This window comes from Xenopus tropicalis, chromosome 7 (genome assembly GCF_000004195.4).
Source record: "Xenopus tropicalis strain Nigerian chromosome 7, UCB_Xtro_10.0, whole genome shotgun sequence".
NCBI classification, from domain to species: domain Eukaryota; kingdom Metazoa; phylum Chordata; class Amphibia; order Anura; family Pipidae; genus Xenopus; species Xenopus tropicalis.
The window spans coordinates 43,828,845-43,855,812 of NC_030683.2; the positions used below are offsets into that span (position 1 = coordinate 43,828,845).

At 38.7% G+C, this 26,968-nt stretch overlaps 1 protein-coding gene across 2 annotated transcripts in view; it reads right to left on the bottom strand.

Annotated features, from left to right (window-relative positions):
• Positions 1 to 5,721: 5,721 nt before the first annotated feature.
• pitx3 (paired like homeodomain 3) overlaps positions 5,722 to 26,968 on the bottom strand; it is a 55,769-nt gene continuing 34,522 nt past the window's right edge. For both annotated transcript variants that reach the window (XM_031906087.1, XM_002935761.5), the window contains exons 2-4: positions 18,394 to 18,522; positions 7,868 to 8,073; positions 5,722 to 7,076 (exon numbers count right to left, since the gene is read on the bottom strand). In XM_031906087.1, the coding sequence (XP_031761947.1) occupies positions 6,513 to 7,076; positions 7,868 to 8,073; positions 18,394 to 18,502 (879 nt within the window). In that variant the 5' untranslated portion in view covers positions 18,503 to 18,522 and the 3' untranslated portion in view covers positions 5,722 to 6,512. The remainder of the gene's footprint in view (positions 7,077 to 7,867; positions 8,074 to 18,393; positions 18,523 to 26,968) is intronic.

A 26,968-nucleotide genomic window follows, 5' to 3' on the forward strand; every position in this document is an offset into this window, starting at 1 on the left:
CTGAGCTGGAATTGCATGACTAGAGCATTACAGATAGACCCATGTGTACCAAGTGTTTTCACTGAATGGCAAACAATGGCAGGCAGGGCAGGGAATGATATTTTGACTGCTCTTCTCCCTAAGAACACAAAGGATGCAAGGGTCACATATCACAAGTGTAACCGAATTAGCGATAAATAATAGAGTACATTGTACCCTACTCTATGCATTTAGTTTGTAAATTACTATTGTATGCAAATCTATGTTGTTATAAAAATAACAAACATTGTAGACTAAATAAATAGTAACAAGAGTATTTAAGAAACTCTAGCCTTTATGGAAGTCTTTTATTTTGATACACTGTTGATGCAACTTATGCTTCATATTGTTTTTTAGCACTTTGTTTTTCACAAACTACTGTTACCCATTGCAACCAAATATAGTGTTGTGATTTCTTTTCTAGCTCAGGCCTGGAAAAATCCCATTATATTCTATAGGAAAGAACAAAATTGTTTGGGGAGTCTTTGTCTGTGCAGTTCTGTGCATCATTGGCATTTAAGGGCTCTGGTACACGGGGAGATTAGTCGCCCGCGGCAAAACTCCCTGCTCGCGGGCGACTAATCTCCCCGAGTTGCTTTCCCCCTGCCATCCCACCGGCGAACATGTAAGTCGCCGGCGGGATGGCAGACGCGGCGGGGCGATTTCGGGAAATCGCCGAAAAAGCCTCGCGAGTCTTTTTCGGCGATTTGCGCGAAATCGCGCCGCCGCGTCTGCCATCCCGCCGGCGACTTAGGGCTCTGGTACACGGGGAGATTAGTCGCCCGCGGCAAAACTCCCTGCTCGCGGGCGACTAATCTCCCCGAGTTGCCTTCCCCCTGCCATCCCACCGGCGAACATGTAAGTCGCAGGCGGGATGGCAGACGCGGCGGAGCGATTTCGCGCAAATCGCCGAAAAAGACTCGCGAGGCTTTTTCGGCGATTTCCCGAAATCGCCCCGCCGCGTCTTCCATCCCGCCGGCGACTTACATGTTCGCCGGTGGGATGGCAGGGGGAAAGCAACTCGGGGAGATTAGTCGCCCGCGAGCAGGGAGTTTTGCCGCGGGCGACTAATCTCCCCGTGTACCAGAGCCCTTACATGTTCGCCGGTGGGATGGCAGGGGGAAGGCAACTCGGGGAGATTAGTCGCCCGCGAGCAGGGAGTTTTGCCGCGGGCGACTAATCTCCCCGTGTACCAGAGCCCTAATGGAACAGTTCAGAAGCTGCTTGTCCAGTGTAAAATATGGTAGAGATATCAGAGATATAACTGTTGAAAGAAAAGAGTGAAATTCACCCATAACTTACGATTCCACATAGCAGTGATCACTGCTTTGTGTACAAATAAGATTTTCCTCTCCCAATTTGCCTTTTTCTTGGACAGTTGTTTATTCCTTTCTCTCATTTTTGTCATCAAAACAAAACAGCAGCTGTATCTTTGATAACATAGAGTTGCAATACTGTGGTTGAGAACCATAGTTAGAACTGAGTGAACTTTTTGTGAAATCATACTGGGCCCTTCAGTCAACTGAAATCACCTGAAACATGTATTTGGGGTGACCATCATGGCTCTGTCACTACATATGGCTATGGCAGCCCACAGCATAGTCTAAGAAAACAATGATACAATGGTAGTTTTGCAAAATTATGTGCTGTTGGGAATCTGGAAGAATTTTGTCACCCAAGCAAGAGGTGGTTTCACATGGGTGACAAAACATCTGCCATTATTCTAAAGAGAAATTGTACACGCATTTTCAACTCAAATTATTTTCCTGTTCAGACCTGGTGTAAGCCTATCATAGGAAATAAAATTAAACAATTGTGGTCAGAAATTTTCAATGTTGGGAATGTTGGGAGTCTTTCAGCACAAGTAAGTGCGGCAGCTGCGGTATCCATGGAATAGCTTCAGGGTTCCCCAGCATCAATAGGCGCACTTGTGCATGATTCATCTGAAGAGGCATGGCGGTCATAATGACGTTCAGCAAGAATATGGGAAATGCACGAAGCATGTTGGGACACAAGCACCTTTAATGAATGTCATTAATACACAAAACATTTGCATCTGTTTTAGTGTTAGCACTTGCAGTCAGAAATGACCCTTTATACAGTAACTCTGAGTTCAAATTCCTTTAGTAAACTAGGAACCTAGTCTTGAACCCTGGGCTCATGGTCTGACGTTATTGTGGAGCTAGCCAGGTAAATAGAACAGCTGATAATTCTTCATAGGTAGCATTACACTCTGAGTGTTTTCATAGCATAGCAAAGTGCAATAGCATAAAACTATGCCAATTTATGGATCAGACCTGGACTGATTTTCTGTAGGTTCTGGCAAGTGCTGGAAGGGCTGCTGTAAGATGCCATAGACACTTTTAACTGAACCTGTGACTGTTTAGGCCCCTATATACTTGAAATATCAGGGCCTCATATAAATCTCAGTCCAGACATAATACAGATATCCCCTCTACTAAGCTCATTTCCATAAGGCACTTTATGAGTATAGCAACTGTTATAGTCAATAATTAGTAGTCAATAATTGCATGGTACTTAAAACTTTTTTTTTTTTTTGCTTTTGTTGGCTGCACTGTTATCCCCAAAAATTGATATAAGAGGCAGGCCTGCATGCAGCAAAAATTTCCATGGATTTGGGAGGAGATAAATGGTGCGTGCTGGAGCAGTCATTGACACAGCCTAATCCAGGAGAGTGTTATTGGTGAATGCACCTGACATGTTTATTCTATGTTTTCCCATAAAACTGTCGTGCTCACATTCCCTGATCATTCTGTAAGATTTTACTCTTTTGATCAAAGCTGAATGGTAGTGGTTACGTAATGTTTCAGTGTCTGCTTCAAAGTAAGATATTTAGCTTCAGGGATGTGTAAGAGGTGTGTGTGGGCGGCAAAAATCCGCTCCTGGTAACTTCAAGAGCTGAAATTCATTATCGCACTTTCTGCACTAGCAAACGGCCACATCAGGGCAGCCAGGGGGCCGGCAACGCACATGGTATTGTAAAACTAAAACTCCCATCATCCATAGCTAGCCAATAATTAAGTATTCCAATAAATGCTGAATTCCTTCAAAAGGGTTATTACTGTATACAGGAATACTGTCATGGCAAAACGTGTTTTTTTCCCAAACGCATTAGTTAATAGAGCTTCTCCACAGAATCCTGCATTGAAATCCTTTTTTCAAAAACACAAACAGATTTTTTTATTTTTAATTTTAAAATTTACATGGGGCTAGCCATATTCTTCATTTCCCAGGGTGCTACAGCCATGTGACCTTTGCGCTAATAAATATCAGTCACACTTTACTGCTGAGCTGCAAGTTGGAATTATATCATCCCCCTCCCTTTCCCCCCAGCAGCCGACTAGCAGAACAATGGGAAGGTAGCAAGATAGCAGTTCCCAGTAGATATCAGAATAGCTCTCAATAGTAAAGGTGGCCATACACGCACCGATAATATCGTACAAAACCTCGTTGGTATGTCGTATGGTATGTCGTATGGTATGTCGGCGAGTCGCAGGAAGCTGCTGATATCGGCCGACTCGCCGATCGGACCAGTTTGAAAATTTTGATCGGGCGCCATAGAAGGCGCCTGACCAAAATCTCCCTTCAGCGCTAAATCGGCAGAAGGAGGTAGAAATCCTATTGTTTCTACCTCCTTACCTGCCGATTCAGCCCTGAATGGTGTGTGGCACATCTGACGATGTTTCGTGCGACCGATGGTCGCACGAAACATCGTCAGATCGCCACGTGTATGGCCAGCTTAAGAAATCCAAGTCTGGCTTGGGACTCCTCCAGTTACATGGGAGTAGGAGAAACAATAGGTTACCTGAAAGCAGTTCTAATGTGTAGCGCTGGCTCCTTCTGAAAGCTCAGACTCAGGCACAATGCACTGAGATGGCGCCTACACACCAATATTACAACTAAACAAAAATACATTTGTTGGTTCAAGAATAACATTTTAAATGGTAGAGTGAATTATTTGCTATGTAAACAGTATAATTTAGAAATAAAAAGTTTACAAAGATAAAAATCATGACAGTATCCCTTTAAGTATGATTGCAAAAGCATCTGCCTGTCCAAGGAAGCAATGTCAGCATTAGAATAAGTTACCACAAGTCTAACAACTTGTGAAAGTCACCCTGGGGTGGGAATAGGCTACTTACCTGAATGCATAACAGTAAAGGTGGCCATACATGGCTTATCAACCTGTATATGGGGCCCTCATAAAATCAGCCAGATGTTGATCGATCGGGCAGGTTTAAAAACACAAACAGATCTCTGGGTCACATAGAAGACAGGTCTTCTTTTAACTCCATGTGCAGGTATAGGACCTGTTATCCAGAATGGTTGGGACCAAGGGTTTTCCGGATAAGGGGTCTTTCCGTAATTTGGATCTCCAAACCTTAAGTTTACTAAAAAACCATTAAAACATTAATTAAACTGGATTGTTTTGCATCCAATAAGGATTATTTATATATTAGTTGGGATCAATTACAAGGTACTGTTTTGTTATTACAGAGAAAAAGGAAATCAGTTTTAAATTTCTGAATTATTTGATTAAAATGGAGTCTATGGGAGACGGGCTTTCCGTAATTCGGAGCTTTCTGCATAACAGGTTTCCGGATAAGTGGTCAGATACCTGTACTACATATTACCCTGCAGTACATGATACATCTAATGCAATAAATCATTAAACACTGCTTCCCCCAAATTCCTCCAACTTTCATTTTAGTTAATTAATGGTAATTTAAGTAAGATGAGTAGAAAAGCAACAGCCCCCAAAATGCTGAACATTGCTAATACTTTAACATATTTAAGGATGAGGATTCCCTGTTTCACCATTAGACTGAGCGAACTGCCTTTTGTTGCTACTAGCTTCACAGCTACCAAAATTATGCTGCCATAACTGGACAAAGTTTGTCTATATGTAGAGACAAAACAAAGACATACCCACCAAAATATGTTGTGCATTAGTCGACCATGTTCATTAAGCTGAACATACATTGAAAGATCCGCCTGTTGAAGTCACCAAATGAGCAGATTTTTCCCTGACATGCCCATATTGAGGTGAGCGATATTGGGCTTATCTAATGAGTTTGCATTAGAGCCAAACAATTAGATTACAATCTAATTCTGCCTGTGTATGGCCATGTTTATTATATATGAGTGATCCTCAACCAGTGGCCCATGAGGGACATGTTGCTCACCAGCCCCTTTGATGTTGCTCCCAGTAGCCTCAAAGTAATTGCTTATTTTTAAAATTCTTGCTTGGGGCAAATTTTGGAAGCACCATAGCACAGCTTTACTCCAAGCAGAGACTCCTGCAGGCTAGGAGTCCACATGGGGCTACCAAATAGCCAATCATAGCCCTTATTTGGAATCCCCAAAGATCTTTTTTTATGATTGAGTAGCTCACCAACACTTTTTACATCTGAGTGTGGCTCACAAATAAAAAAAGATTGGGGATCCCCATTCTATACAACTGTCTGTCATTCCCAGAGGGGAAAGAGTGGGGGGCAGCACAAGCGCTAAGAGATAACAGAAATATAGAGAGAGCCCCACTAGACATGCTGACCAAAGCACAGTGGCAGTATCAAATAAGGTCATTCCCCCTAAAGGTTATGGGACCTAAAAAGATTTTCCTTTTAGGCAAGTCTTAGCGAGCAATACCTCTGGTCAATCCAATAAGAGGACAAACAGAAATACCTTACTCCAACTTTTATTTTATTTTTTTGCCTTTAGAATGGAATTGGAAAAAAGGAAACGAGGGAAATGAGTTTTGTTGAAAAAGAAATGGCGATCTTTAAAAGTTTACAAGTTCAAAGAAATTCTAAACAGGCTAGAAAATGATCTAAGAAGAAGATATGGTTTATGGTTTTGAGATCTGCACCATTTCAGGGGGCATGCTTTTTCTTAAGTTTAAATTCTACTTTTTAGATAATTACACATACAAAACAAAACAAGAAAAAAAGGTCCTTTTCATATATATAATATATATACATCTGATTCATCTCCATTACAACAGCCTCTTTTCATGGGCTATGCTGTAATGGGCATGCATATATCAGCAGCATGTCTGCTCATTTCTCTTTATCTCTTTTGGTACAGTAGATTGATACTGCCCATTTGATAAACAAGTAAATGTTTTCTTTTCCTTGAAATAGCCTATACATATTTACGTCTTTGGATAGTGTAACGTACAATTTCGATTTGCCTCGGATGTTTTCAGCTTCCAGCAAGAGCTTCACTCTGATTGAGCAGTGTAACTTCTGGAAAGCAGAGGAGTTTTTAATGGAATACAGTTTTGTTCTTTGGACTGGGAGAATGTTTTCATATTGCCTTATGTGTATATTTTCAATTGTTTGTCAGCTTTAAAATGAAAATGTTTTTGCAGAGGTCTTTTGTATGCCTACATTTTTCCCAAAAGGCATCAACTGTTATTAAAGCAGGTCTTCTGATTCATGGCTACTGGTAAGTCTTTGGCATGTGGTCCTTCATACTGGCCGATCCACAGCATACTGACATGGACTTAGGTTAGAAGCTGGAGTCTGTACTGCAGGGTACGTGAAGTTGGCATGTTGTTTTGCCTTTAGTCTCAAGCTTGCCAGGCTTGAGTTGCAAGTGTCCCTGTACATATAGGGGCTAGCTGTGGATGCATAAGGGCAGGCACTGGCTGAAACTGCAGAATTGAGGCTGGGACTGTTCAGGTTGTTAATATTCCCCAAGTTATTAAGGCTAGAGCCAGGAACTCCAGTCACTGCTGAAGGTACCATTGATGAGGGCATAGTCATAGAAGCAATCGAGTTGGGTGGTGAGAACATGGGCTGTGATGACAATGGACTTACATTCATAGAGTTAAAAAACGGAAAGCTTTTGGCAGAGAGGGGACTAGTAGCCAGGCCCTTTGTAGCCCAGTTATTATAGGAGTATCCAGAATACATATCATCATAAGGCTGCATAAGTCCATTAAACTGGGCCCCAAAGCTGTTCTTGCAGAGCTCAGCCTGCTGATTGCGCTCTCTTTTCCTCCACTTAGCTCGACGATTCTTGAACCATACCTAGAATTTGTTAAAAGAGAATAATGTTATATATAATAAGGCATAGATACATAGATATCTATTATTAAAGTGAGAGTGAAATGACTCCAGGCTATTGATTCTAAAATCTCCCCAAATACTGTGATAAAATACACAATTACCTAATTATTTATGGTAAAAGAAAAGATACTTGGAAATTTCAGTAACCGAGCGGCACTGCTAATCCAGGGAAAGATAAAATGTTCCCTAAACCTGTTGCTCATCTCAATAATACCTTCCTAACTCCTCAAATAAACTTTTTGCTTGAATCAGTCTGTAACCCCCTAATAAAAAGAAATAATTGTAACCCCGGATATTCTGGATGGGGGCCTCAACTGGTTGAGTTTAATACATTTATGCCAAAATGAATGTCAAAAAAAGAAATGAGTAAAATCTGTTTTCCACTAACTGTAGGATTGAAAAGAAGAGACTATTTTCACTTATAACATTTAATTATGAATCTGAATGAAAGGAAAAATCTTGAAATGGTTGTTAGTTTATATTTTAGGTAACATGTTTTTGTATATTACTCAGTACAATAGGAGTTTTCTGTTGTTACAAAGATATCTTTTCTTATGCACTGGAAACAGATTCATTTCTGTTTGTGGAAAATGCACAGCATCCCTGACCCTAACTGCAGTATGAGTGCTCCACATAAACTGTAAGAGAAAGAAGCTATAACAATCTACTGTTTATTCCATTTGTGAGCTTGCATAGCAATTTAAGCTATGTGGTTATTTATATTTATACCAGCCTCTATGTATGGCTCTTACCCTAACTCTGGCTTCTGTAAGGTTGGTCCACACTGCTATCTCCTCTCTGGTGCTCATGTCAGGGTAGCGGTTCCTCTGAAAAGTTGCCTCCAGCTCCTGAAGTTGCTGGCTGGTAAAATGTGTTCTCTGCCTTCGCTGCTTCTTCTTTAGGGTGCCATCTTCAGGGTTGGAGTCATCTGTTTGGTTTTGCTGGGACTTTTCTGTGTCTGCACAAAGAAATGTGCCAAAAAATAATCAGCCTACTGCCCAGTCAAATACATAATAGTCATTGGGTCATGGGTGGCTCTTCCAGTGGGGCCTGTACATGCAGTGATGGTTGGCAGTAAAACCTAAATCAATTACATTTTCCACCATACTGTACTGTGTATGGCCAGCTTAACAGAATAAGCATTTGTTACAAGTGGTAACTACAAATACAGCTAAAATGCACATTAAAAATCACATGAATTCTGCTTAATTTAACCCTTTATTTATTGTGATGTTTGTGAGTCCTGGATAATTCCACAAGTTCCTGACTTCTGGGCCTCAAAAGGTAGAACTGGTTTTAGCCATATCTATTTGCAATACTCTCTAGTGATGGCGAATCTGTCCTGTTTTGCATTGCTAAAATATTTGCAAAGCGAAATTAGGCAAAATGCATTTAAGTGATACCAGTTGAATCACTGTTCTGTTGCCAATACTGATACCTGCATTGCTTATCTCTGTAAAAGAAGCTGTGCTTTAAAGGCTTCTGCAGTGCAGGGATGTATTACATTGCTTGTTATTCATTTCCACTGTTAATCAAAAGAATAAAATTCATAAAGCGACTTTCTGAAAAGAACTATAAAAATGTATTACAGTACAATACAGAAAGGACAAGAGTGATTAACTCCTTGTAAGGAGGTATAGTTTGTATTGTCCCAGTGGTCAGTAAAGTTGGTCCAGGAATCAGAAATAAACTCTGAGGAAAGTAGGGGGGAGTTGGCAATTGGTAGTGTGGTAAGACAGAAGTCTTTGTGAGGGATAGAACAGGTCGGAAGGATTTTGGTTGCAGAAGACATGATTGTTAATAAGAATTTGCAGAATGGTGGATCATCCATATCTCTTATTTAAACTTTACATTTAGCGTAGTTGGCAGGATGGAAGACTAGGGGTGTGTGGTTTCAGCAGCAGCAATACTGCTGCTACAGAGTGGGGGAATAAAATTCTTACATAAAAGTTAGTGGCCCAGTGAAGACGGGAGGTCCCTGATCCCCATGTAGCTGCAATGGAAGGATCCCTGAGCAAGATATATACCTTAAAGGAGTGGAAGTAGGCCCAACCAAAAGATCCCGCACTCCAGCAGGTACTCAACTGGGTGAAAAGGGGATAGCTGCCCCCTAGCTGAGCGAGGGCCTGGATGGCTACAGTGGCCACAGCACTGTTATGGCACCGGGATTGGTTGCAGGAGTAGGATGGCTTGCTGTACTGACAAAGTAAAGGGGAAAAGGAGCAGTTGGTAGTCCCCCAACCCAGCTGTGGGAGGTGTAGGGGGGGGGGGGGGCAGTGGCCATGTCATGTACAGTACTGGCTTACACAAATAACAGTATTTAGGTTGGAGGGGTTCTGTCCATATCAGACACAATGGCACATAAATATTTTTAAATTAATACTTTTTGGGTTCCCTGATCTCAGAGTGACAAAACCAACCTGTGCATACTTCCTTCTATTTCAACACCACCTGACACAGCTCCATATTACAAACGGGTAATTATCTTAAATACTAGAACAGCACAGAAACAGATTTCATACATCTATTTATTTTTGCATTTCCACAAGAAACAACTAATGCAGTATAATATTGGCAGCACAACTGGATTTTCCCTGTAACACACCTCTCACAACTCTGGTCATGTCCATTCCCACACCTTGGGGCACATTTACTAACCCACGAACGGGCCGAATGCGTCCGATTGCGTTTTTTTCGTAATGATCGGTAATTTTGCGATTTTTTTCGTATTTTTTGCGATTTTTTCGGCGTCTTTACGATTTTTGCGTAAAAACTCGAGTTTTTCAGCGTCTTTGCGATTTTTGCGTAAAAACGCGAGTTTTCCGGCGTCTTTACGATTTTTGCGTAAAAACGCGAGTTTTTCGTAGCCATTACGAAAGTTTGCGCAAAGTCGCGATTTTTTCGTAGCGTTAAAACTTGCGCGAAACATCGCGCCTTTTAAGTTTTAACGCTACGAAAAAGGCGCGACTTTGCGCGCAAGTGTTAACGCTACGAAAAAATCGCGACTTTGCGCAACTTTCGTAATGGCTACGAAAAACTCGCGTTTTTACGCAAAAATCGTAAAGACGCCGGAAAACTCGCGTTTTTACGCAAAAATCGTAAAGACGCCGAAAAAAATCGCAAAAAATACGAAAAAGACGCAAAATGTTCGTTTCCAATCGGAATTTTTCCAATTCGGATTCGAAATCGTGTCTTAGTAAATCAGCCCCCTTGTGTCTCAACCCTTTTTCCTTGTAGATTGTAAGCTCTTTTGGGCAGGGCTCTCTTCACCTCTTGTATCGGTTATTGATTGCTTTATATGTTACTCTGTATGTCCAATGTATGTAAACCACTTATTGTACAGCGCTGCGGAATATGTTGGCGCTTTCTAAATAAATGTTAATGTAATGTACATGGCATTGGTACATCTTTCTGTTTTCCAGAAAGCTCCAAAATATGGCAGTGCCATTTTGCACCCACTTTAACAAGCTATGTTTCATTTTTTATGGATTTGCTTCTCTCAGTAATTATTTATACTGTAAGTTGTACTTAAGAATAACTAAGGTAAAATAAATCCATATTCATTATAAACCCTTCTTGGTTTTGTTTTTTAATATCTAAATATTTTTAGTAGCTTTAACGTATAGAGCTCCAAATTATGGAAAAACCCCAGAATCTCCCCAAGCATTTCCCTAGCGCCACATATTCATTAATGGAGCCTGTGAAACTCAGTAAATGAATGTGGGTAGCTGGGCAGTACCAACTAATGGCTCACGTCTTCTCTTGAACAAAATGTTGCACAGCATTTTGCATAAAAATTGCCTGTTTGGGTTCAGTATACTACAGTATATCTACCAAGACTTGACCTTTTTTGAAAAAAAAAAGATAAAAACCACTATGGAAAATATTTGGGTGAAATATCCCTCTTTAAGTACTGGGGATAAAATAAAAATTCTTGGCCCATATGTTTGGCCTTTTGTAAAACATTGTGGCTTTGCTAGCATTTGGCTTCTTTTAACAGGGCGCACTCATGCAGATGGAAAAGTTATTTTTATCTTATAGGAGATTACATATCAATTCAAATAAGCTTCTTGTAAAAGAAAACACTTTGTTAAATAAGTCACTGTAATAAAGGCAGTAGTCAAATTTCACATATTTGTAAGGGCACAAGAGGGTTCCCATAACGATAGGTAACTGTTTAGGTAGTTCAGCTCGCTGCATGTCACCGGGTAATATAGAGGTTATAGTACATACTCCCAGTATTGCGATGTATTGTGCTGAGTCAAAGAGCCTGTTGTTGGCTGGGACAGAAAGCAAGAGAGGAATACTTGTACAAAGACAAGCAAAACCTGTGACTATTAAAGAACTAAAAGTATTGGGGCCAGGGATCATGAGCAATTTGACTATCTAAAAAGATTTTTGCTGTGGAAGGCATTATGCCATGGGCAAAGAGGACATTTGGCCTGGGCCACCAACATCAACAGATGTTTTTAATTTCTTGGCTGTATTACCTAAATCCAGCTGTTCCCTGACAGAACACCTTTGCAATTACAACCTCTCTCAGATGTGCCATCGCAAAGGTGGAGAAAGTGGTCAGAGGTGACTGAACTTTAACTCTCAACAAACACAGTGTGATTCTTTCACCAAATACACAATTTTTTGGTTGGTAGCAGCAGATACTTTTCAGTATATCTATATTGTAGGTATAGTGCCACAAACACTCAGGGGGTTTTACTTACACACCGTACATACTGTATCCCAATGTTTCAGGCTGCTTCAAGGGTCCTCCAAAGAACTACAGACTTTAAATAAACTATGAGCAGGAACTAGTCACTCTGCCCCTGGGCCTATGTGAACACTGGCTACTAAAGCAAATAAAGTGCTATTTTGCATTGACTCAAGGGATGAAAACATAAAATTGACTTTATAGGTCCCTGGTAAGGCCTCACCTTGAGTATGCAGTGCAGTTTTGGGCTCCAGTCCTTAAGTAGGATATTAATGAGCTGGAGAGAGTGCAGAGACGTGCAACTAAACTGGTTAAGGGGATGGAAGATTTAAACTATGAGGTTAGACTGTCAAGGTTGGGGTTGTTTTCTCTGGAAAAAAGACACTTGTACACTGTACAAGTACATTAGAGGGGATTATAGACAGATAGGGGTGTTCTTTTTTTTTTACCATAAAAACGATGAGTGCACCAGAGGCCCACCTTTAGATTAGAAGAACAGAACTTTCATTGGAAGCAGCGTAGGTGGTTTTTTTACAGTAGTAAAAGGTTGTGGAGGTTGTGGAATGCCCTTTCAAGCGATGTTGTGATGGCAGATTCTGTTAATGCCTTTAAGAGGGGCTTTCTTCAAAAAGCATAATATTCAAGGCTATTGTTATAGCAGTTAGTATTGATGTTGGTATATATAGTTTATGTAAGTGAGTATATAGATAGGTTGGTATTGGTTTAAGTGTGTGTGCCGGGGTTCGCTTGGAAGGGTTGAACTTGATATACTTGTCTTATTTCAACCCAACTTAACTATGTAACACATTGTTCCCTAGGGCATAGGTTACAGCTATACAGGACTTCTATCAGGGAACTTAACTGCTTTAGTTAGGGGAACACTGGTTTTCACCACTGCAACAACATGTACCGTATATTACCTACAAGATTTACTTTAATAATGAGCATTCTTAGTAATTTATATAATGATATAAAACATCTAAGTGCAAATCAGTAAAGCTACACTAATTAAAATTGATTCCTGGGTCCATATAGTAGTGGGGTTATCTGTATAACCAGCCTACAATCTGCCATGTTATTAAGCATTAGGACAAGTAAGGATATTTTGTGTATCTCACAGTCTTCATGATGCCCAATTTCTCCTAAGGCAATCAACAAATGCTTTAGATTCCCTTAAAATAAGCAATGTGTATTATTGTTTGTTTATGTTACAGATATGTGCTTGTAGCTTTGTCCATATATTTGTGCATATACTTTACTGGGAGACTAAATTGCCTTGGCCAGTTATTTTCTATATAGCTTTTTTAAATTATAGTTTAAAAAAGATTCCTCCCTCCCCCCAACTGACCGTCCTTTGACACTAGAGCTTAGTACCCTGCAGACTGTAGGGCAGATTATAAGGATAGAATTTGAGAGGAGAGATGAAATCATCTGGGAGAATCGTTATTCATACCACATGCAAACACAAGTGACAAAACTAACAGTAAGAAACCACCCAAGCTATCTTTTCTAATGCAACTTAGTTCACATAGGAGGTAGTCCCTGGCTGCTGTTTCCATTCAGTCGTTAGGAAAAAAATAGAAGGACATTGATGTCAGGACAAAACATTATAAGGAGAGCAAACTATCCGGCGGCTAGCAAGGAATTTGGGAACAGCTGCATTTCATGTGTCCACAGCAGAAAACACTGAACAAAATGAACACAAGTGGAAACAAGTAGGGAATCCTCCTGTGGGATGTATAGAGGCATGGAAACCTGACAGCAGATTAGAACCATTTGGCCCACCTAGGCTGCCTGTTCTCTTGTCAGACTCGGAGCTCAGACTGCTTTTATCCTCAGGATAGCTTTGTATCTAAGCCACACATTCTTGAATTTATTTACTGTACTTGCACCGCCTTCAAGGTTTGCAGCTTATTTCATGTTGAAGAGCAGTGATAGGTGACCTTTTGGAACAGATGGAGCACCATAGTTCCTCTGTGTTGACATATTCTGGAATCATTACAACTCTAAAAATATGAATATGCATAGCTCTTCCTCATTCCCCTACCACCACCTGCTCTAGATCTACCTGCAGCTGACTGATCAAAGCAAAAGGCTTGCTGTGGATTACTGGCGTTATTTATGCAAATTTACTAATGGGCCCGAGCGTGTCATGTCATGGCAACTTTGTTACCAAGAACTAACTGCAAAGTCTGCAACTGCTCTGCATGCAAAGCTTAAGATCTGTCAATTGCTACCAACCTTACCAGGGAAAACTGAAAGCTGCTACAATTTGTATGAGATGCTCCCACGGTACGGCCCTCCTCTCCCTTGTAATTAGGGCTCCTATCAAGAACCCAAGTAGAACCATTACATCTAGGGTTCCCTTTGACATACCTCATCACACAAAATATTGGTATTTGGGGTCCCAGCAGTTACAGGAACTTCTACAGTTCTGAAACCTCCACCATCCAAATAGCTGCCCTGTGTGCTTCATTGCACCATCTAACATTGTGACTGATAAAAAAGTGCACTGTTATGACGAAGCCCTGGAATTATAGAAATACAGTACGGGGGTTTTAGAACATACAGTTTTCTTTGCTCTGCAATGTTACCAAGTGGATGTACAATTGGCTAAAGCAACATTGAAGGTACTAGGACTGTTATCTGTGTGATTTTCAATTGGCCTGATGCAAGTATAACTCTATTTTGGCTAAAGGAGGCATTGTCCAGCTAGATAAAATAGAGCATCAGTTACATTAGACTCACAGACTCACTAACACACAGGATGGGCCTTTGTTATGTGCAAGATTAGAGGTAGTTGAACCTATGTAGTTGAACTTATGCTGTTGTGTTACAAATAAAGAAGGTTCTTTGCAGCAAACAAACAGAACAGGTGTATTGTCCAAGACAATCCACAGGGTTAAATATACTTATGAGCAATGAGGCAGTGCCAGCAGTGAATGATCAAATGTTAGTACAGTCAATGATGAGACAGACTGGGGAGGCAGATTGGGGAAATTCAAGGTTCATTAACCTTAGGGTTTCAATGCCTCGTGTGGCCGGATCCCCTACAACAGAAATGGATCAGGGACTTAATATAGCCTGAATCCCTTGTCAGTACTGTGGTCGCTTCACTTAGGCAAGTAGAGCCTAGGAGAGAGGTACTCCTTTCTATCTCTCCAAGTTGGAGCAAAGGCGTCTCTTGCTAGCTAGTTCTATCTGTCCCGCTTTCCTAAAAAGTGCTATAACATAAAGTAACCTGTATCTGACTAATATAAGGATTAAAATGGCATTACAATGATTTTTTTGGAATCTAAAATTGCCCTAATAATGCTACATTTGCCCTGACTACTTATTAGTTTTAATTAAATATCCTTCTCTCTTCTTTCTTTCTGCTAATGTTAACCTGCTGCAGTATAACATATTTAGAAGGAATAAGAATGTTTAGCAAAATAGGGAATTGCAAAAGAATTGACGTAGATCTCAGCACAACCTTGCACACTGTATTTTCCTCTAAAGATATAAACTGCTGATAGAAATACTTGGTACAGCTACAGACATTCTAAAACATATAAACCATTTTGCACAAATACAGATAACCACCAGAGGGAGATGTATTTACTGTGATGGCACAAACCATAGTTATATGCACAAATTAAAAAAACCTTTAATGCTTTAATGCTGCAAAACATTTTAGAATCAAGCAGGCCTTGGGCTGTTGGGGGGGCTGGGGGTCGATTTGGGCCTCTGTGTAGTTAAAGTTCTATGGATTATTTTGTATCCCAGTCCAGGCCTGGAAGTAGATTGACTGGAAATTCTTGCATGTGAGAGAAAATATTTGTTATGGAAGATTAGTAAATTTGTTCTGTACTCGCTTACAAGATAGCAAATACAAAAGATCTTGAGCCTAAGAATGATTTTTTGCATTTTTGTTTGTTGGCTTTCAGTGCAATAAGATTGCCAAAATTGTCAAAATTTTAAAGTTTTTGCTAGGCAGGCAATGTAGCCGTTATACAAATAACATAAAATTTATTATGAGCACCCAGTAGGTAACAGCAATAAAACAAGGATAATACCATTATCTTTTTAGTTGTTTTAGCCACTGGTTTTATCCACAGCAGCCAGACATAAATTTGCTGAAAATAGTTTTTAATGGAAAAAGTGTGCTGTCATGTTGTTGCGCAGAGAGGACTTTTATGCTAGTTATCCACGATCAACAGGAACACCTGACCAAGAAAATGCCTTTGGCATAATCACACGATGGCATATTATTCGCCTGTTTAATTATTGTATTTAATGTTAGATTAGCCCTCAATATGGTTGCCACCTTGTCTTGAAAAAAAGAGTCTTTCTAAACTTTTATTTTCTGCCCTATTAGTAACGTTGGCATCAAGCTCACCAGGCTGGTAAAATACCAGCCCCGTGGCAACCCTAGCCCTCCAGCTGTTGAATGACAACTAGCAAGTATCTTCCTTAGCCAAAGGGATTAGATGCAATGCAAAATATTCAAGTAAATGCATGAGGCTCACGTCACATGGACACTTTGGTTAAGGTCAAGCCCGTGTGAACCAGGTGCAATGTCCTTTCCTGACCTGGCTGGTAAAATTTTGCTTCTTGCCAATAACATTAACAGAGAATAAAGCTAAAAAGGTTGCAGGTTTTTTTTCTCAGAGAACCTTAGCACATATGGCACTGAAGAACCAGCACATACAGCACTGAAGAACTGTGCACAAAAGAAAATCTTTGCCCATGCAACCTTTAAAAAAATTATTAGGGATACACCCTGGCCCAACTCAAAGCTTCCAGGACAGAAATAAAAGGCTAAGCACAATAGAACTGGTGCACATGAAGATTCAGCAGCAGCACTGTAGTGTAGAAATAAAATAAAAAGTTAGTGCTGCAACATGCTTATCCTAGATGCAGTTGGGCCTCACCTTACCCTCCCGGAACTTCCAGCCGTCCCCTACCACTCTCCTTGCTGGTATATGGCTGCGGCAGCAACTGGTGCATTCACACCCCCAGCTCCCCGATAGTTATGCCAGTACTTATACTCTTGCCTTTTTTTCTTATGCACTATAATTACGGATGCACCAAATCCACAATTTAAAGATTTCAAGGAATATCAAATGCACCACAAAACATTCACACAAATCCCAAACTGAACAACAAAATCATGAGAAAAAAATTCAGCAAAAAAAAAAAAAATCAACTTTTGGCACATGATAATTAAGATTTTGTTTAGCTGGGCACTCAGATTCAATCAAATATAAACCCTGCAAAAAAGGATCAAATTCCTCCATAACACTTTAACAAGGATTTTAAACAAACCTATGAATTTACAGTGCTTTATATATATATATATATATAGGAACCAAAATGACAGCACTCACGGGTTTTTCAAAGTTGAGTCAAAATAACAGAGATGTAGAGATACGGTGAACAGAGGTTTTTATTGATCCTACGTTTCGGTTTCCTACTGAAACCTCCCTGACGAAGGTTTCAGTAGGAAACCGAAACGTAGGATCAATAAAAACCTCTGTTCACCGTATCTCTACATCTCTGTTATTTTGACTCAACTTTGAAAAACCCGTGAGTGCTGTCATTTTGGTTCCTGCATTTCACTTACTGCTCTGGCACCCGGGTATCGTCACTAAGAAGGAGTGCTTCCAAACCTGGACTTCTATATATATATATATATATATATATAAAGCACTGTAAATTCATATATATAAAGAATAAGAAAAATAACTTAGCCCATATGCTTACAGTGTCCTATTTGATCTATTGAGCCTTTCTTTCAGAACTCCTTTATACAGCAACAACTAGATATCGCTGTACAGTTTGTTAATACATTATATTAAAAAATATATATTCTCTGTACTTTGTTGTCATCCAGCAGCATTCCTTTCAGTTCATAATGTTGTTGTGTTTCCATGTGCAAGACATTGCATTATACATTATGCATTATGGCCTCAACTGCACGGAATTCTCTTGTTTCCACAATCACATTCCTTCTTTGTTTTCATATGGGACATATTTAATTGGATATTGCACTTCAATATTTTGTACCATTTTGTTTTTATTGCTTGGCACTCTGTTCTCTACTAGATGTTACTGGAACATAGGGTTGCCACCTATTGTGGACACTATCACCAGGCAGTGGGGTGGAATGGCCGATCGCCACCTCAATCTCAGAGAGTCCTGCCCAGTTTTTCAAATTGGGGGAAACAGGCAGTTTTGACCCAGACAGCTCTTCCAAAACCCAGGCTGTCTGGGTCAAAACCAGACAGGTGGCAACCTTACTGGGACCACTCAGCAAATTCAATTTAGGGCCCCAAAACATTAGTAAGTTGACCTATTCTACCAAGATATATTGAAATTGCTCAAAAATTGAAATTGCTCATAATTAATTTTGCCGGCCTGACCAGTAAAAATGATGCTTGATATCAATGTTTTAATTGGGAAAAAAAGGCAAAAAAAAGCAGGCAACCCTTCCTGTGTATGATTTGTTTGTTTGGTGTGTATAATTTAGACATACAGTAGAGCAGAATCCAGTATCAATAAAATACAAATGTCACTTCTGATAGTTACCACTATGCTCTTGCCCTTTGCAGCTGTGATCATGCTGAGGTGTCCCAGAGTCGGAAAGAGACAAGGCTGGACTACGAGCCTCAGAATCAGTCAGAAGATTGAAATCCATGTGGCAGCAGGAATATAATGCTGAAAATGAGAAGAGTGGTATTATGATAACATAAATGACAGCTAAATGACATCCTTTATATGACAAAATATCAATTTGGTTATTTAGTAAAAACAGCACATTTCACCTTATTCATCTAATGACTTTCAGAAGATTTAAATACACTCATTTGGTTGCTGTTGCAGGAGAAATGGTGAAATCATTGCTAGATTTTTTTTATAATGTAATGAGTAAGTTAAAGATGAGATATACTCTATATAGGAGCAGGGGCTATTAGTCTTGTAATTCCCCCAGTACCCTGCCTATCCTATAACACAACAGGTGTGGTGCATATAGAAGCTGCTGCAGTACAGTGAGCTGTATAGCCACACACCCTTCTATGTAATGTAAAGCCTGCCTCTGTGTGAAGCAGAAAATAAATTTCACTATTAGGAATAATGCTATCACTTTAAATAGATGGAAAATGATAAATCCATACATCATTATGCACAGAGAAATGGGCCAGTGCTATATATCACAGTGAGAACCCCTTGTCAACTCATGCTTATGGGTGCAGCCAGGCAGAATAAAATAGAATCAATAAGCTTCTGCATTTAGGTGCACTTAAACCTGCATCTGGAATGTATGGCAAATGTATGTGAATATGCCAACGAGCAAGGACCCTGGTGTAGGAGGGTGGAACCTTTTTTGGACTCTTGAGAATATATAGACGAGTGTTTGACATAAGTGAGTGCAATGTGATGCCTTTGTAAAACTCATCTAAATCACAAGCAATGAATTGAGCTAATGATAATTTAGCAAATGATTCAGCCACCTGTTGACTATGCCACACTAGAGCTTTCATTTTAAGCTCTACAAGCAGCAGCCCCAATGCCACCTCCAATCTTTCACTCTGTGCTTACAACTTTAGCACCGGAGCAGGTCCAGAGGGGGTTGCGTGCTTTCTGCACTAGCAGAGCCGAATTTAGTTTAAAAAAATAAAAATTTGGCTCTATAAGTTACCAGAGGCGCCTTTTTGCTGCCCCCGTCAAAACACTGCCCTACCCCCAAGCACATCATCAGTGTGTTAAGTAATGACCCGGGTTGGTGTCAGGGACTGCATTTTACAACACTTTTAATAGGTAATAAACTCTATTAATATTAAATAAACTCTATTTTAGATTTTAGACTAGATTTTCCATGTTATAAAGCTTGGAATTTGCAAGTACATATTTATTAACCACTCCCACTCTGCATTTTATGCCACTGCAGTTAGTAATTTACAGAGTTCTGTACAAGTCAGACTTTATATCACTATAAATCCCCAGAAGATGGCAGCCCTGTACTATTAAATTTCCATCCATTGCTTTATCAAGTCACAGCAAGACAAACGCATAATGACAGCTAATCAGAAAGGGGTAATTAGTTACCAACATTAAAAAAACAGCCAAAAAACCACTAGTTCAAATAAATCTATAAGGTATTAGAAGTTCTAAAAAGACACATAGGTTTTGTACAAAGTGGATATTTATTAAAGACTATAAGCGCTGTATGTAGAAAAAACTGCTGTAAGAAGTAATTAGTGGGTGACGCAGGACAAGTAATATTTACAGAGCTCCTTCAAGTGCCCAGTGCTCTAAACTTGATTGGCAAATGCAAAAACACTGAAGGAAGTGTTCGCTAAACAGTTTACTGGTTCACAAAAGCGTTAATAAATTCACACAAAAATTGTATTGTATTGTATTGTATTAATTTAAAGTAATTGTTAGGGGGACAATATTGGCCAAATGAGAGGTAGAGGTGGGGGACAGTTCAGAAACGACTGTGTGGGGATGGGGTTAATTATTAATATAATAGTCCTGTATTGCTATAGCACCAAGAACCAACAGTGGAATGCATTTTCATCCCTGAAACACACACATGAACACAAAGCGTATTTCATCATGAGCCTTTTAAATCTTTTAAAAAACATAGATATAAAGAGAATATAGAAATTTGTATATACTGTATATAGTACCTTATTTCTGTAGGTGGTTACATTAAAGTATGTATACAAATAGACATGAAAATATATTAAATTTTGACATAACAACACATAGTTGCATTGTTAATTTGGGTTTAAAAAACAATTGTCAATTAAGTCGATCCTTCCAGTGTATCTTCCTGTATTAATGAGCAACACTATCCCAAAATCCTCTTGCAGGCTGTATACCTTGCTTTTATACATATATATATATAGGTATGGGGCCTATTATGCAGAATGCTTGGGTATTTGGATAAGGGGTCTTTCTGTAATTTGAATCTCCATACCTTAAGTCTACTAAAAAACAATAAAACATTAATTAAACCAAATAGGATTGATTTGCCTCCAATAAGGGTTAATTATATCTTAGTTGGGATAAAATAAAAGGTACTGTTTTATTATTACAGAGAAAAAGAAAATGCATTTTAAAAATCTGAATTATTTCATTAAAATTGAGTCTATGGAGACAGGCATTCTGTAATTCTGAGCTTTCTGGATAATGGGTTTCAGGATAAAGGATCCCATACCTGAGTATATATATATATATATATATATATATACACACACACACACACACCTAATCAGGCTGGAAGAAAGTGGAACAAGGTTCAAAACACTCCTGTTGATGTGGATTTTTACACATTTTAAGCCCTGGATAATTTAGGAGATGGATTCTACATCTGCCTTGTTGAAGTAGTTGTATTTGCCAATTGGATACAGATCCACCTTGAAAGCCATAGTAAACAACTCAATTAAGCTAAAAATAAAATACCCCTCTTGATGCACAGTGTCTTATATTAGTAACTTTGCTGACAAAAATGGAAAGACTACAGATGCACAAGTTAAAAATAGCAATGACAGGAAAATAATATGCAATGGGAAATATTGTGACACACTGTTGGGCATACAAGTAAAATATATTAAATAAAAGAGAATCTATGCAGGTAAAAAAAGAACATACTGAGGGTAAACCTACTTGCAGCACTATAATAGGGCAGTTAAGGCCTTTTTCCACTCTGCTACTGGACACAAATTCCCCGATGTACTGCCAAACTAGAGAATAGTTTGTTGCCTGGAACCCCCCCTGGCAGATTGCAGACTCACTCTAAACCCTGGGCCTTGCTAGTCTATAAATCAAAGATTATCTAGCATGGGTTCTATTTACAGCACCCTGGGAGAGCGAGACCTCTGGTTTTATAGGTGACATTCAGACCAAAATAGCAACATTATGAGCAAAATACGTAATGGAGATCTGAAGTTGCGGCTGTGTCTTTATCCAAGGGCAGTTAACACCTCTCAGAGGCATCCAGATCCATTTCTCGCCCATCCTCCTTGTCAGGCTCTAACCATTCCATATACCCTACAACAAAGCTACTTTATGAAGAGGGAGCCAGTCAGGGAGGTTGTGCTGGCAGATACAGTATATATCTTTGAGAAATAGGTAGATGCCTTTTTAGCAAAGCATTCTATCCACAAGAATTAATTCAAACCTCAGCATGAAAACAATTAAGTCAGAAAAACAATCAAGTCAATCTGGATGGAATTTTTCCCTAAACGCCAAGACTGTTACTACATTCCATTGTGGTCTTTTTGCCTACGTTTGCATGAACTGTACAGGCTATAATATGCATGGTTGATTTTGACCTATTTTTATGAATCATTTACTCTTAAAGTGAAAAAATATACCCTAATCTAAGCTGTTTTGGGCAGGACCCTTTTTAATTTTTGTATTGACAATTGGTTGCTTTTGCTTTCTTGTATGTTTGATGTGTACACCAATATATTGTACAACATTAAAGAATATGTTGCCATTTTATAAATACATGTTAATAATAACAATGTAAATAAATAGGAAGTATCTTCTATTTTGTTTCTCTAAGCATTAAAAGGGTGTAGTTTATGCAATACAGGTATAGTCAGAAACTGCCATGGCTTGGATAATGTATTGTCCATAGACATTACTGTCCATTAGACATTACTGTGTGCTATGTACAGTGCAAGCCTCACATGCCTTCTGCTACAAATACATTGCCTTATAACCAAAAATAATTTCCCCCCTCACTTAAAGTGATATTTACACTAAAAAACTAGTCTTCAAAATATTAATGTACAGGAAGAGTTTTTTTTTTTGGAAACCTGACTGTCCCTTCCCAACCTGTTAGTTATAGCTTCTAATGCTAACGGCCTCCTGCTGCACAGATGGCATAGAGGAACATTGGGGCATCGGGTAGGTAATATAAAAGCATTGGGCAAATACTTATATGGCAAAATTATAAACAGTATGCAAAGGCAAAGTAATGATAGCAACAGAATCTGTTGTTAAATATGAAAGCTCCAATAATAATGTATTTTATTAGCCACATCCTCATATGTTTGGACATATATATGGACAAAAAACACCATTCAATTTAATGCCAGTCAAACTAGTAAACACCATTACTTACACATTCTCTAGGATAGTACATTGTATATAATAGTTGGTCTGTACAGTATCTGTATGTAAGTTTGTATTAAAATGGGACAAAGGAGATGAAGGGCCAGCTACCGCTAGTGCAGCAGGGGCCCCGTCACATCAAGTGCCCCATTTAGCTCTAATTATACTATTCGTGATTTCATATCCATTTTTGCAAATCAAGGGGTGCAGAAATAAGTAATAGGTAAATCTTATAAATGTAAAGTTTTCTACCCCCCAACACCACTGGATGGGTCCCTCATATCATGGCAAGCTGTCAGTAAACTGACTGTACAAGAAACATTGTCTGACAGAAGATGAATTGGCATTCATTTGTATGCTGTTGCCATGTTCATGTAATTGGAAGTCCAACCTTTGAAGTCAGCGAGCTATTTGAAGCCGTGGAGGCAGTAGGCTGTGCCGCGCATAGCATGTGTATTAGACAAGGACTGATATTCCAGGAGTCCCTCTTTCTTTCTCTCCTTTTAATGCCTTTGCATGAAGTCCAGAGAGTCCATCTGCCACTGAAATTGCCATGGTTTTATAAAACATTGCTTCTGGAATTATGCATAAACTCACATAGAATTAATTCCTGGGATTAAGGCTTGATTAAGATGTGTGTCACTTTGCTGTCTCAGAATTTATTAAGAGCCCTTCTTCAGGATCTGGCAGATGGAATTTCTGCCCAATGTTTGCAGATGATAATTTCACCTCTTCTCCAGCCATTTGCATATGATTGCATCTGTCAAGCACAATTTCCTCTCCTTCAGGTCTGAGCTGTGCTCCAGATTTAAGGAGGAATACAATTTTTTTCCATTCAGCTGCTCAAGAGGATTTTCAAACAACATTACGAGTGTTTGAGATTTGATATCCCTTTAGCATTATTAAAGCTATTTAATGTACTTGTCAAGATGAAAATGATTCAACAAATTAGTAATTTAAAGACAAAACAGCAACATCTAAATCTTTTATAAACCTCAGTTAAAAGACATTTATTACATTATCACAACAAAATGAAATTTGAATATATATTCATTCTATGGACAGAGGTCCTAAACAGAAAGATAAGTAAGAATTAATAAGAATGACAGTAGGAAACATACTTTTTTTTTGCAGTCTTTGCTCCTCTTCTCTAAAAATTTCCCTTGCCCAATAGGATTCTTGTATCCAAAGGAGGCACCAAGCAAGCAGGTTGGGTACAAGTAAGTTTCAATGCCCTGGACTACATTCTTGTGCAGTACACAGTCTATTGGGCAGAGCAATTGCTGTGCAAATAAAATCTGTAATGCCAAATCTGTTTTCTGGTTTTCTGGGTAGCATTTTCCAGGTAGCATTTTCACTTTCAGATGGGCAAATAAGAGGATAGATAACAAAAATTTAGACCAACTAAAAAGCTGTTCACAACAGATCAGACCAATCTATAACATACTAGCACTGTATTTAAAGATGAACGTCATCTTTTAAAAGTTATTACATCCAAAATATAGTACTGATGCCTTTGTTATGCTGGACCAGGAGAGTCATACCTACAGAGTGAAACAGAAAATTGGCACATGATTTTATTTGCACTGCAGACTAAACAACCAATATCTAAAATGTAATATACTTTTAATAACGAACCATCTCCCAGAATTGGCAAGACCATTAAAAGGACAGTTTCACAAAAAATTATATTCTGCTTCTTTAGAGGAGAATATATATATAAAACAGCTGGAAAATAAAATATATTTTCCATGTAGTGATGGAACTAGAAATGATTAGATCTCACAAAAGAATACGTAAAGAATGCAAACATTTCAGGATTCATTAACGCTTTGGTTTCACTTTCCTCGGAACTATCTTTTCGCCAGGTTTGATCTGTCGAGTACAAAAAGCCAGACATGGAAGGCTTCAAACCCAGAAAGGTTTTTGTGGCGTTAACAAACTTTTCGGCATGAAAATTTAGTGACTTTCGGAACGCAATTGCAATATTTTTGTACGAATGATAAAAGCATTGTCGAGACATTTTAGAACATCACAAAATTATCGTGGTTACTCTGAATTTATTTGGGATTTTAGTAGATGTGCCCCTAAGTATATTTCCTATTTTTCCTATTTAGCAATTTGTTGTTTCCATGCATGCAAATTGCCCCAATGATAAATAATTCAGACAGGTTGTTAGTTCTTAATGCTCTAAGTATTGACAACCATAGAGAAAGAATGTGTTCAACAGTCAAATTCTGATGAATTTAAACAATTAAATAAGAACTTTGATTAAACTGTTGGGATTGCTTCTGGATTTCTCAGTTAGATGTTTAATAAATCTTACACTTAATAACTGTTGCAAAATTGCTGCAGGTGCAGTAACGAGTGGCTGCAGGGCTGTCTTTATTAGACGGCACTGTATATACGGGGCATGAGAGGGGCAGCATGTAGGCATCCCCAATACTGCCCCTACCAGTCCCATAACTTGTGTATCATTCACACACCCAAGTAAGGGAGCAGCAGAGGGCAAAGTAAACAGGAATGCTATAAAAGTATTCCAAACATCTACTTAGTATGATTATCATAGTACAGGTATAGGATCCCTTATCCGGAAACCCATTATCCAGAAAGTTTAGAATTACGGAAAGGCTATCTCCCTTAGACTCCATTATAAGCAAATAATTTTAATTTTTAAAAATAATTTTCTTTTTCTCTCTAATAATAAAATAGTCCCTTGTACTTGATCAAAACTAAGATATAATTAATCCAAATTGGCTGCAAAATAATCCTATTTGATTTATTTAATACATAAATAATTTTTAGAAGACTTAAATTGTGGAGATCCAAATTACGGAAAGATCCCTGATCTGGAAAAACCCAGGTCCCAAGCATTCTGGATAACAGGTCCCATACCTTAATAGCATTAAGTAATCTAATTTATAAAACATATTCCACTCAAGTGTATATTGATAGTTTTATTCAGTACAATTATACTCTTACATTTAACAGGTACCTGGGGATTTCTGGATAAGGAGTCTTTCCATAATATTGACCTCCATACCATAAGTCTGCTTAAGATTGATTAAGTATTAAATAAACTCAGTGTTTTGCCTCCTATATATTGGAATAAAGTATAAGGTCCTGTACTCTTTTGTTTGTTACAGAGAATAAAAGAATAATCTATAAGTGATGGCCTTCCCATAATTCCGAGCTTTCTCGACACTGGGTTTTCAGGTAAGTGACCCCATACCTGTATAAAACCTCTTGTGGTTTTTGTCTTTTCTTCTCAACTGTTACCACTCTTGTCTTTACAATAATGCTCTAAAGACTGGTCTTGGAATGGATAGACTCTCTGTGGTACATAATGTTTGGGTGCTGTTATTAAGGCTAATTTCTGGTGAAACGGAAATTCACAGACAATCCCACTATCAAACATAGCATGACCCTGTAAACTGAGAAACAGATTTTCAAACCTGCTGAATATGATCTGGCAGGCACCCATTTTGAGGTAAGTCATAAATATAAAGATTACAGAAAAACATGGACATTACATTATGTGCAAAATTATGTCATCAGGGTGCAGATACCAATATGAAGAATATGGACTGAATAATGATTAAATATAATTTGAAAGGGCTATAAGTAGTTTTATTTGCACAGTAAGCTTGAATAGGAATAGGAAGAGTATAGCAATGGGTATCAGCAGCAGAAGCAGAGAAGCTATACTGCAAAGAACCAGAAACATATACATCTGATATATTAAATGTAGCAGAAACCAACAATAACTCAGAGCAAAATGAAAAGTACACATATTTTATTAGTTGGCTAAAAATGCAAATATAAAAAGATGGCGTTTAATTTAAATACCCAAGTTTACTAGTGTTGGCTTTTAATAACACATATACACATATCAGTTATGGTTAATTCACTATATTACTGATTTTAATTTTTTATGTATCTACCGTATCAGCTCCTAAGCTGGGAATTAAATTCTACAGATAATGGCTTTTAAACTCTATTATCAATGACAATGAATGGAGCTATCATG